General features: G+C 37.3%; 1 protein-coding gene and 1 pseudogene across 1 annotated transcript; both read left to right on the top strand.

Annotated features, from left to right (window-relative positions):
* Positions 1 to 7945: 7945 nt before the first annotated feature.
* Positions 7946 to 8896, top strand: LOC138069514 (olfactory receptor 12D2-like). Its single transcript, XM_068960837.1, has one exon. The coding sequence runs from the start codon at positions 7946 to 7948 to the stop codon at positions 8894 to 8896; it is 951 nt and encodes a 316-aa protein (XP_068816938.1).
* Positions 8897 to 10376: 1480 nt separating this feature from the next.
* LOC138097960 (putative olfactory receptor 1F2) lies at positions 10377 to 12551 on the top strand (annotated as a pseudogene).
* The last annotated feature ends 643 nt before the right edge of the window (positions 12552 to 13194 follow it).

Genomic DNA, 13194 nt, shown 5'->3' with positions numbered 1-13194 from the left:
AGGAGGCTCTTCCTTGAAGATATCTGAAGAACTCTTTGGAGGCATGAATAAACAGGTAATGAGAAACTGGAGATAGCGAGTTTATACTTCTCAAATTCTTTACTCTTTGTGAAATAGAGTGCACGTGTGCTAAGTTGCTTCAGTTGTGTCTGACTCTTTGCAATGCTTAGACTGTAACTTATTGGGCTCCTTTGTCCATGGGATTCTCCAGGCAAGAATACTGGAGTGGGTAGCCATTTCTTCCTCTAGGGGGTCTCCCGGCTCAGGGATTGAACCCACGTCTCTTATGTCTCCTGCATTAGCAGGTGGGTTCTTTACCACTAGTCCCACCTGAGAAGCCTATAAAACAGAAGGAATAGTATAAAGAAAAAATAAATGAAAAAGCTCAGTAAGTTGTGTTCAACAGCGCATTTCTAGGGAATATAACAGAAATTTGAATAAATGTACACTATTCATGGAATCTTAAAGTTGAATTTGTTTGGGACATATTGGTTGATACAACTGATCTGTCATGTTTGTGCTCTTAAATAAAATCAGGTACAGAAATTTGCCTCAGTTACTCATACATTGTATAGCTGGAAAGTGCTTAGGCCAGTTTATTTGTGCGTTTCCTGCAAGTTAACATATTATAATGTGAACAATAAAATTATTTTGCCATTATATTTTAAGGATTTGAATTTAGGATCATGGGCACAAATGGAAAAGTAAATATTAACTCACACATGAGTGAAAGGACATTTTTAATCAGTATGTCGTGATTTCTTTTTCTCTAAACAGGGAGGCAAGTAATTAAAACAAATATTGCTGTTAGTTCTAGTTAACAGAGGTACAGTAACCAATGGTTTAATCTAAAGAGTTTTGTGAACTCTGACTGCAATGATGTATATAAGTCAACTGACAACCTGTCAATGATTCCTGTAAAATATTGTCAAAAGTATAGTCAGTTTGAAATAAATCTCAGGAATACATTTCTAGCTGTTAGCATGTTATTTTGCCCTCAATTTTTGGTCATGAATATTGAGTTTCTAAACTTTCCCTATCATTTATTTTGTTCTTTGATTTCTATACTTATTTTCACAGATTGTAATGTGAATAATATGATGTAATTCCAAAGAAATATAAAGAATTCCTCAAAAATTTGTCTTGCTTTCCTTACCTGTCACCAAGCTATGCTAAGTAAAAGGTATTAAATAATAATTGCTGAAGTTGTTTGGAGGCTAAAGACAAGAATTACTATGTTCCTCACTTTCTAAGTTCCTAGATGTGCCGCTGAATATGAAACCATGGTGGCTGCCAATACTTACAACTGTTTAGAGATACAGAATTCCCCAGGGTCCAGTGTTTAGGACTCCATATTTTCCCTCTCAAAGGCACAGGTTCAATTCCTGGTTGGGGAACTAAGATCCCACAAAACAGGTAACACAGTCAATAAATGAAAAGTAGGAATAATAAATAAATAAAGTAGAGATACAGACAGATAAGACAAGACTATAAAAGGATATTTTGAGGTCATGCACGGACTGCTCAAATTTTTTACATTCACTTTTGTAAACCCAAGAAATTTGGTTCTAACCTTACTCACATGGTTTTTCCATCTTCCAACTCTACCTTCTTTGGTCTCTTGATTCCAGTTTTGTTTATAAAAGAATGTGTGTGGGAGAAGGCATCTTACATCCTGCACTATCTCAGACAGAATTTCTATTGAACAGAATTTTTGACATAATCCAAGCTTCATAGAGGCTGTAAACTGTAGAGGAGCACATGGTTACCTATTGCTTTATGACATGCTGTCATCCTAAAGACAGATGGTTAAACACCTATTTAATTAAACTGCATTATTCGATAATTCAGAAATTGGGGAAAGTACAACAGAAAAGCACTGACTCTTTTTAATGTTTCAGGTCTCAACTGAGATGACATTATCAACAGATGAATGAAATAATCTGTTAAAATTCAATGTATTTATATAACAAATGTTCTCAGAATAATAAAAATAAAAAGACACATATAATGTATTATGACTGTATGGCAGTCTCTTCGAGCTATTCTCATATAAGGAGACAGGGCAGTGATGAAACAGAAATTGTGAGTTTTAAGTAATCTTCCTGATTTTATGTCCAAATCAGTGATAGACTTCTGTTTATTGATTTTTATTCCTCAGCCCTATCTATAGGAAATTTTCTCAAGAAAAAATTCCTCCAGGTTTTCGGCTAATGAGTAACTCTGGAAACTAATCTCTAAGGCCAAACTGATTTCTTCCTCAAAATCTTTCTGGTCACAAGACAGATAAAGACTGATAATGCTACATTATTTTTACCTGGTCTCATCAGTGTATTCCAAGGCCCTGGCTTCTTTGCTCTTTCCCATCTACTCACCAATATCACTGGATAGAATGGATAATTCCAAGGTCATTGTTTATAGAGATTAGGGTAGCCAGAAGCAAGTGTTGAAGATGTCATTTGGCAAATGGAGTAATGAGATCAGCTTTCAAAGTGGATGATAGAAAGTTCAAGTTCTGCACTTGGTGGACTGCATAAGGTTGACAGTCTATTTCATTTGTGTATCTCTTTCCAGTGTAGTATGTAAATCAAGCCAGCTGAAAGAAAATATCTAAATGGTTAAGACAGCTACTGTAGAACTGTCTAGTTGGAAGTTAAAGACATAAGCCAGAGTTAGGAAAATAAGTTGAAATTAAAAGTATAATTTGAGAGTTTTCTGTTTATAGATATATAAAGCACAGAACTAGAAGACAGAGAAGAGGAGATGCACAAAAGTGGATAATAAGGAGGAAGAGCACTAACCAGCCAAGGAGACAGGAAAGGAGTCAACATGGTGGCTCTCCTGAATGCAGATTTTTTTTTTTTGAGTATAATTGCTTTACAATGTTGTGTTAGTTTCTGCTGTACAGCAACATGAATCAGCTATACGTATACTTTTATCTTTTCAAAATTTGTTTCAGATGCTGATGGCATGGACATTAGTAATAGAGGGTATACACAGTGAGCCTGTTAAGCTGCTGATGAAATTAATAATTAAGAAATTATTAATGTGATGGATATATTAAGACCTTTGGTAAAAATGAAACACAATTGAAAGGTGGACAAAGTAGATTGCATTTGTAATGGTAATTAGAAAGCTTGGATAGATGTTGGATTGCATATAGATATTCCTTGGATGAAGCAGATACAATACTACTACTAAAGCAGAGAGCAAGAAGTGAAGAAGACACACACTGGAGATATTGGAGATATCAGCCTCATTCTCCTAGGGAGAAGTGTGAGGTCTGGGATACCAAAATAAAAGAAAATATTTGAGTGTTAATACCAACAGTAGGAGAGTCCTGGTGGTCCAGTGGTTAAGAATCTGCCTGCCAATGCAGGGGACACAGGTTTGATTACTGGTCTGGGAAGATCTTATATGCTGCTGAGCAGCTAATCCCGTGCACCGCGACTCTTGATCCCAAGCTCTAGAGCCTGCGAACCACAACTACTGAAGCCCCCATCCTCTAGAGTCTATGCTCTGCAACCCGAAATGCCACCACAGTGAGGAGCCCGTGCACCAAAATTAGGGAGTAGCCTGGGCTCACCACAGCTGGAGAAAGGCCGTGCATAGCAGTGAAGACTCACTGCGGACAAACATAAACAAATAAAATTAAAAAAAAAAAGAAACCAACAGTGAAGAGTCAGACTTAGAAGGAACAAAAGCAATACCGCTTCTCCTCATTCCTCTTTTTTTGCATTCAATAGAACCACAGCACTAAATGAGTAGAATACCTAAACAACAGTCATCTTTCTGTGCAGATCAATAGGATGTGACTGGTGCTCATTCCTTAACTGTCGTTGCTCAATTTCCTTCCATTTTATATAGAATTCTCCCAGAGCAGTCTCCAAGGTGAGATAGTGTATCCATACCTCTGTCACAGGAAGTGAAAGATAATTTTAGAGAGTGCAATACTAAGGGAAGTAAGTCAGAGAAGGAGAAATATCACATGACATCCTTTGTATGTGGACTCTCAAAGGAAATGATACACATGAACTTAATTGTGGGACAGAAAAAGACTCACAGACTTAGAAAATGAACTTATGGGTGCCAGGGGAAGGGATAGTTAGGGACTTTGGTATGGTCGTGTACACACTGCTATATTTAAAATGTATAACCAACAAGAACCCATTGTATAGCACATGGAACTCTCTCAGTGTTATGTGCTGGCCAGGATGCAAGGGGAATTTGGAAGGGAAGAATGGATACATTTCCATGTATGACCTGAGTCTCTTCACTCTTCTTGTGAAGCTACCACAACATTGTTAATTGGCTATACTCCAATTAAAATTAGAAAGTTTAAAGTTTGGGGGAAAATAAGAAAATGTAGGCCATTGAGACCTATACTGTCTGTGATTCTTAAACTAAGAAAGAAATACAGTATGGAAAGAAAATAGGAAAGATGGGAAAAACAAAAATAGAACTCAAGATACAACTTCCCCAAGGAGAATTCTGTCATACTGCAGGTATAGAAAGATCCTCCCAAACCCCAGGGACATTCTCTCTCAGGGTTTGTCTGAAGATCTGTGGAACATAAAAGACAGGCAGAATTTCAGAAAGAAGAAGTTTTGGAAGATGAAGAGCGTATATACTTGGTCCCAATATAAGTTGTCACTTCAAATATTTTTTTACTCTTTATTTTTCTTAATGTTTTTCTATTATTTACTTTACAGGAGTGTCAACCTGGTAAGCTTTCTTAGCAGTGAATTTGAACACTCAAACAGGTAGGAGAATGAGCCAGGAGAAAATCTGGGGTGTTGCACTTATTGTCTATCTTCTTGTATTAAAGTTGATTGCCCAGGATTCAGGGCTAGTTTCCTATTTTATGATGGACTCCCCTTTGAGTTTGTAGATTATGAAGGCTCTTTACTGTGTACATTTTTATTGCCTTTCTCTAATGTTCTCCAGAGTAAATATGTGATTTTTAAGTATTCAGGATGCAGTGAAATAAATCATTTGGTACTATAAAGCTTGATTACTATTATCTTTATATGTTAGGAAACAGTTCTCTTCCCCCAGGATTTTTTAAACAGTTTTGTTTTGAGGGTAGAGAACCAAAAATGATGTTTGGCATATCATGCCTCTCTTAAGCAGGAGTGATAAAGTTTAATAATATACAAAACATACATGGTTATCCAGGAAAGCTACTCTGAACACCTGGAAGCTAGCCTTCAATAAAGGTGAAATAATGGTTAGATATTTACTCAAAATTTTTTCTAACTATAATGGTGAGAAGCCAAGGGGATTGCTAGAAATGTTCCCTACTCAATTCACTTTTGAATTCTAGTCACATGAAATCTTTTTCTTCTCCTTTCAAGGATTTCCCAAACTTAAAATGTTTCCTTTTTATAGAAAGCATTCCACGGTTTGCATCTCTATTTCAATTTCCTTAGAGCTCTTACTGTTCTCTCCTTGTTGATTGCTCTTAAGTAAATCAAATGAGTTCTTACTTTGTTAAGAAAAAGCAGCGAAGCAGAGTATTTAAAAATTTACCCTCTGTTAGATCTTAGGATGATAAAACACAAGTGTTATTAGAGAAGATGGTAGGCTGGCAACAGGCCCTGAATCCGTGGAATAAAGAAAAATATTGATAAATCTAGTTTTTAAAAAGTGTTTGAGTAACAGTCCACAAACACCATGTAACTTTAATATTTAATAATCTAGTGGTGTAAAACTCAAACTCTTTGCAGATGACATGATCCTCTACATAGAAAACCCTAAAGACTCCACCAGAAAATTACTAGAGCTAATCAATGAATATAGTAAAGTTGCAGGATATAAAATCAACACACAGAAATCCCTTGCATTCCTATACACTAATAATGAGAAAGGAGAAAAAGAAATTAAGGAAACAATTCCATTCACCATTGCAATGAAAAGAATAAAATACTTAGGAATATATCTACCTAAAGAAACTAAAGACCTATATATAGAAAACTATAAAACACTGATGAAAGTAATCATAGAGGACACTAATAGATGGAGAAATATACCATGTTCATGGATCAGAAGAATCAATATACTGAAAATGAGTATACTACCCAAAGCAATTTACAAATTCAATGCAATCCCTATCAAGCTACCAGCGGTATTTTTCACAGAACTAGAACAAATAATTTCAAGATTTGTATGGAAATACAAAAAACTCGAATAGCCTAAGCAATCTTGAGAAAGAAGAATGGAACTGGAGGAATCAACTTGCCTGACTTCAGGCTCTACTACAAAGCCACAGTCATCAAGACAGTATAGTGCTGGCACAAAGACAGAAATATAGATCAATGGAACAATACAGAAATCCCAGAGATAAATCCACACACATATGGACACCTTATCTTCGACAAAGGAGGCAAGAATATACAATGGAGTAAAGACAATCTCTTTAACAAGTGGTGCTGGGAAAACTGGTCAACCACTTGTAAAAGAACGAAACTAGATCACTTTCTAACACCGCACACAAAAATAAACTCAAAATGGATTAGAGATTAAACGTAAGACCAGAAACAATAACACTCCTAGAGGAGAACATAGGCAAAACACTCTCCGACATAAATCACAGCAGAATCCTCTATGATCCACCTCCCAGAATACTGGAAATAAAAGAAAAAATAAACAAATGGGATCTAATTAAAATTAAAAGCTTCTGCACAACAAAGGAAACTATAAGCAAGGTGAAAAGACAGCCTTCGTAATGGGAGAAAACAATAGCAAATGAAGCAACTGACAAACAACTAGTCTCAAAAATATACCAGCAACTTATGCAGCTCAACTCCAGAAAAATAAACGACCCAATCAAAAAATGGGGTCAAAGAACTAAATAGACATTTCTCCAAAGAAGACATACGGATGGCTAACAAACACATGAAAAGATGCTCAACGTCACTCATGATCAGAGAAATGCAAATCAAGACCACAATGAGGTACCATTACACACCAATCAGAATGGCTGTGATCCAAAAGTCTACAAGCAATAAATGCTGGAGAGGGTGTGGAGAAAAGGGAACCATCTTTCACTGTTGGTGGGAATGAAAACTAGTACAACCACTATGGAGAACAGTGTGGAGATTCCTTTAAAAATTGCAAATAGAACTGCCTTATGACCCAGCAATTCCACTGCTGAGCATACACACCGAGGAAACCAGAATTGAAAGAGACACATGTACCCTGATGTTCATTCTAGCACTGTTTATAATAGCCAGGACATAGAAGCAACCTAGATGTCCATCAGCAGATGAATGGATAAGAAAGCGGTGGTACATATACACAATGGAGTATTACTCAGCCATTAAAAAGAATACATTTAAATCAGTTCTGAGATGGATGAAACTGGAGCCGATTATACAGAGTGAAGTAACCCGGAAAGAAAAACACCAATACAGTATACTAACATATATGGAATTTAGAAAGATGGTAATGATGACCCTGTAAGCGAGACAGCAAAAGAGACACAGGTGTATAGAACGGACTTTTGGACTCTGAGGGAGAGGGAGAGGATGGGATGATTTGGAAGAATGGCATTGAAACATGTATACCATCATGTAAGAAACGAATCACCAGTCTATGTTCAATACAGGATACAGATGCTTGGGGCTGGTGCACGGGGATGATCCAGAAAGATGAAATGGGGTGGGAGGTGGGAGGGCGGTTCATGTTTGGGAACTCATGTACACCCATGGCGGATTCATGTCGATGTATGGCAAAACCAAAACAGTATTGTAAAGTAAAATTAAAAAAAAAATAAAAAATTTTTAAAGAAAAAATAATAATATTTAATAATCTAGAGTCCAAATATTGTACAACCTGTGATGCTGGGACTATTTAAATAGCAATGCTCTCTCAAAATATTATTGTCTGGGTGAGAAAATTCTCAGCAGGAGGACTCCGGTTCCCATCAGAGATCACATTCCATATGTTATTTTGTCTTTTCTCTCAGGTGATGCTGAATCGAACATCAGTCACTGAATTTCTCCTCCTGGGAGTGACAGACATCCAAGTACTGCAGCCTGTTCTCTTTGTGGTTTTCCTTGCAATTTACATTGTCAATCTGGCTGCGAATGGAGCCATCCTGATGGTTGTCATCTCTGATCCAAGACTCCATTCTCCTATGTATTTTTTCCTGGGAAACCTGTCATGTCTAGATATCTGCTTCTCCACAACGAGTCTGCCAAAGATGCTGGAGAACTTCCTCTCTACACACAAAGCAATTTCTTTCTTGGGATGCATAAGCCAGCTTCATTTCTTCCACTTCATGGGCAGCACAGAGGCCATGTTGCTGGCCTTGATGGGCTTTGACCGCTTTGTGGCTATCTGCAAACCACTTCATTATACTCTGATCATGAATCCTCAAGTCTGTATCCAGATGGCTGTCACTATCTGGATCATTGGTTTTTTCCATGCCCTGCTGCACTCAGTAATGACCTCTCGCTTAAACTTCTGTGGTTCCAACCATATTCATCACATCCTCTGTGATGTTAAGCCATTGCTGGAGTTGGCCTGTGGGAACACTGAGCTCAACCAGTGGCTGCTCAACACTGTCACAGGCACCATTGCCACGGGTTCATGCTTTCTAACATTCCTGTCCTATTTCTATATTATTATCTATCTTTTCTTCAAGACCCACTCTTGCAGCATGCTTCATAAGGCACTGTCTACTTGTGCCTCCCACTTCTTGGTAGTTGTTACTTTCTTCGTCCCTGGTGTCTTTGTTTACATTCATCCTGCCTCAAGTAGCTCCATGGACCAGGATCAGATCAGTGCCATTATGTACAGTGTGGTCACTCCTGTGCTAAATCCATTGATCTATACTTTGAGGAACAAGGAAGTAAAGAGGGCCTTGAGGGTGATTTCAAGGAGTCAATGACTTGAAGAAGTCTAGAGAACTCTTCTCAGGCATAAATCAACAGGCAATGAGGAACTGGAGATATGGAATTATACTGCTTGTCAGAGTGTTTACTATCTGTGAAACAAAAGGAACTGTATTAAAGAATAATAAATGGAAAAGTCCGGTAAGTCATGTTAAACAATGCATTCCTACATAATATAAGGAAAATTTGAATAAATGGGACACTGACCATTGAATTTTATTGTTCAATTTGTTTTGGACATATCAGTTGATAAAAATGATTTGTTATCTATTTTTTGTGTTCTTGAATAAAATCAGATACAGAAATTTGCCTCAATTACTCACACATTGTATAGTTGGATAATACTTAAGTGTGTTTACGTATGTGTTCCCTGCAAATTAACATATCATAATGTGAATAATATAATTATACTCTTTCAGGGACTTCTCTGGTGGCCCAGTGGTTAAGACTCCAAGCTTCTAGTACATAAGATACAGGTTCAGTCCCTAGTCAGGAAACTAAGATCCCACATGTTGCATGGCACAGCCAAAAGACAAATAATTTTTAAAATTATTACACTTTAAATTAAACTGTTTTCTTAAACTGCTACACTTTAAGGATTTTAAGTTAGGGCCATGGACTCCACAAGAAAGTCAATGTAAACTCACAAATGAATTAAAGGACATTTTAAAGCAGTATGTCATGATTTCTTTTTCTCTAAGCAGAGAGGCAAGTAATTAAAATAAATAGTAGTCTGAGTTCTAATTAATACACACAGTGTAACTAATGGTTTAGCTAAAGAGTTTTATGAACTCTGACCCCAAAGATATTTAATAATTCAATTGAACTCAAAGATTACTGTAAAATATTGTTCAAAGTGGAGTCCACTTGAAAAAATCCAGGAATATCTTTCTAGTTCATTATTAAGTTATTTTCCCTTCAATTCCGGGTCATGGAAAATTGAGTTTCAAAATTCTTCCTTTTTATTTAGTTTTTTTTATTTCTACACTTATTTTCACAGACTGTAACATGATATATTATGATGTAATACCAATTAAATATGCTGATGCTGCTGCTGCTAAGTCACTTCAGTCGTGTCTGACGCTGTGCAACCCCATAGACGGTGGCCCACCAGGATCCCCCATCCCTGGGATTCTCCAGGCAAGAACGCTGGAGTGGGTTGCCATTTCCTGCTCCAATGCACGAAAGGGAAAAGGGAAAATGAAGCCGCTCAGTCGTGTCCAACTCTTAGTGACCCCAAGGACTGCAGCCTACCAGGCTCCTCCATCCATGGGATTTTCCAGGCAGGAGTACTGGAGTGGGTTGCCATTGCCTCCTCTGATGAAATATGAAGAATTCATAAACATTTTTTGTCTTGTTTTTCTCATCTGTCACCAAACTTATACCAAGTGAAAACTATTACATAGTAATTGCAGAAGTATTTTTGGAGCTAATTGACAAGAATTACTATGTTCCTCCCTTTCTAAAGTCCTAGCAATGCCACTGGACCTAAACCATGGTGGGGCAGGGCCTAGAACTACTGAGAGACACAGAATGATGCAGCAGCTCAGCGGTGAGGAGCCTGTACTTTCCCTCTCGAGGGTCCAGGCTCAGTCACTGGTTGGGAAACTAAGATCCCACAAGCCAGGCAGCACAGGAAATAAGTATATACAGTAAATAGAGTACAGACAAATAAGACTGTAAAAGAATATTTTGAGCTGATAGACAGACCATTCAAATTGTTTACATTCACTTTTGTAAATCCAAAGGATTTGGTTCTGATCTTACTCACATGTTTCTTCTATCTTCCAACTCTACCTTCTTTGGCCTCTTAATTTCAGTTTTGTTAATAAAAGAATGTATGGGGGGGAAGATATCTTACACTCTGGACTGTCTCAGAATTTCTGTTGAACAATATTTTTGACATAATCCAACCTACATAGGGGCTGTAAACTATAGAGGAGCACATGATTACCTATGGCTGCATGATACACTGTCACCCTACACACAGAAGGTTAAACACTTATTTAATTAAACTGCATTATTTTGTGATCCAAAAATCAGGAAGAGTACAGCAGGGAAGTACTGACTCTGTTTAATGATGTTACAGGTCTCAACTGAAATGACTTTATTTATAGATGTATGAAAATAATTTAATCAACTGCAATATATTTTCATGACAGAAATTCTCAGAGCAATAAAAATGAAAGGACATATGTAACAGTTTACACCTGTATGTCAGTCTCTTCCAACTATTCTTACTTGAGGAGACAGGGCAGTAATTAGGCAGAAATTGTGAAGTTTTAAGGAATCTTTCTAACTTTATTTCCAAATCAATATTCAGCTTCTGCTTAATTGTTGATTTTATTCCTCAACCCTATCTATACGAAATTTTCTCAAGAAAATTTTTCTCCAGGTTTTTCTCTAATGAGTAACTGTGGGAACAACTGAGATCTAGTTTCTTAGCAAGCTTAATAACTTTTATCTTTTTTAAATTGAATTATGGTTTATTTACAATATTATCCTACTATCAAGTGTACAGCATAGTCATTCATTATTTTTACAGACCATGCTCCATTAAAAGTTATTACAGGATAATGGCTATAATTCTTTCTGCCACACAGTGTATCCTTGTTGCTTATCTCTCTTCTTTTTTAATGGATAAGCAATAAGGATACATTATGTAGCTAGAGAATTATATTATTATATGCCTTTCCTTTTTCTTTTTATTTATTTCTATTTATTTATCATTTTTTTAAGGCTTCCTTCATAGCTCAGTTGGTAAAGAATGCACATGCAATGCAGGAGACCCTGGTTTTACCCTTGGGTTGGGAAGATCTGCTGGAGAAGGGAAAGGCTACCCACTCCAGTATTCTGGCCTAGAGAATTCCATGGACTATACAGTCCATGGGGTCACAAAGAGTCGGACACGACTGAGCAACTTTCACTTTTTCTTTTTAAGTTTTATTTTTATTGGAGTATAGCCGACTAACAATGTTATGTAGGTTTCAGGTAGACAGCAAAGGGACTCAGCCATACATATATCTGTATTCATTCTTCCCCAAACTCTCCTCCCATTCAGGCTAACACGTAACACTGAGCAGCGATCCATGTGGTAGAGATCAGTCTCTCTCTCTGTCTGGCCCGGTTATATTTCTTTGCAGTTTGCTGACATGGACAACCTGCTTTTGACTGCCATGGCTATCGACTGCTACACGTCCATCTCCCATCCTCTGCACTATACACTCCTAATGATTCTTTGCAGATGTGGACTGCTGGTGCATGGATCATGGAGAGAGGCCCACTCTGACTCTTTGACCCATACCTTGATGCTAACTTATCATTCTATACTAATCTAGAGATGCCTCACTTTCTGTGTGATTTTAAACCTCTCTTAAGGGTTTCCTGCTCTGATGCCCACCTCAGTGAAGACCTAATGATGGTTCTGACAGGACTCTGAGGAATCGGCCGTCTCCTCTGCATCATAAGCTCTTATGCCCATATTTCCCTTGCTGTAGCTCAGGTCCCATCAGCACAGGGCAAAAAGAAAGCCCCCACCTCTCCATGGTCATCCTCTTCTATAGCTCGGTCTTTGCCACCTACCTGAAGTCCCCATGCCACTGGGGAGTGGAAGAAATGAAGCTGGCTTATGCATCTGAAGAAACTTTGTGAGTAGAGAGGGAGTCTTCCGGCAATTTTGGCATCCCTTTCAACATGTAGAGATTGTCAAGGAAGGACAGAAATACGAACATGTGAAATCAGAACAATAACTTAAACAATGAGTACACAATAATTAATTATTTATATTATATTCATGGCATACTATAACAAGCAATTATTGTGATGAATATATAATGAACTGCAATGCAACAAAAATGAACTGTAATAGATGGACAAAGTACATGGCATTTACAACAATAATTAGAATGCTTGGATCCATGTCAGATTGCATATAGGTATTCCTTGGATGAAGCAGAAAGAATATTGTTACCTAAAGGGTACAGCAATAAGTGAACATACACATTGGGGAGACCAGCCTCAGTCTCCTAGAGATAAATGTGAGCTTTGGGGATCCCAAAATTAAAGAAAATTTTTAAATGTTACTACCAGTGGCGAATAGTGAGATTTAGAAGGCACCAAAGCAATACTACTTCTTCCTAGTCCTCTTTTTTGTTTTCCATAGAATCACAGCAATAAATGAGTATAATATTTTAATGATGATCAATTTTCTGTATGGATCAATGGGATATGACTGGCCCTCATTCCTTAACTGTCCTTGCCCAATTTCCTTCCATTTTTCCATGCAAGTTCTCAA

Source organism: Capricornis sumatraensis, chromosome 22 (assembly GCF_032405125.1).
Source record: "Capricornis sumatraensis isolate serow.1 chromosome 22, serow.2, whole genome shotgun sequence".
Lineage (NCBI taxonomy): Eukaryota > Metazoa > Chordata > Mammalia > Artiodactyla > Bovidae > Capricornis > Capricornis sumatraensis.
The sequence above is the reverse complement of the archived record's forward strand: the minus strand, read 5'-3'. Positions and strand labels throughout refer to the sequence as shown.

Bases quoted from the DNA above. Each gene is read 5' to 3' on its own strand.
- LOC138069514 (XM_068960837.1), top strand. From the start codon at position 7,946: ATGTTATTTTGTCTTTTCTCTCAGGTGATGCTGAATCGAACATCAGTC.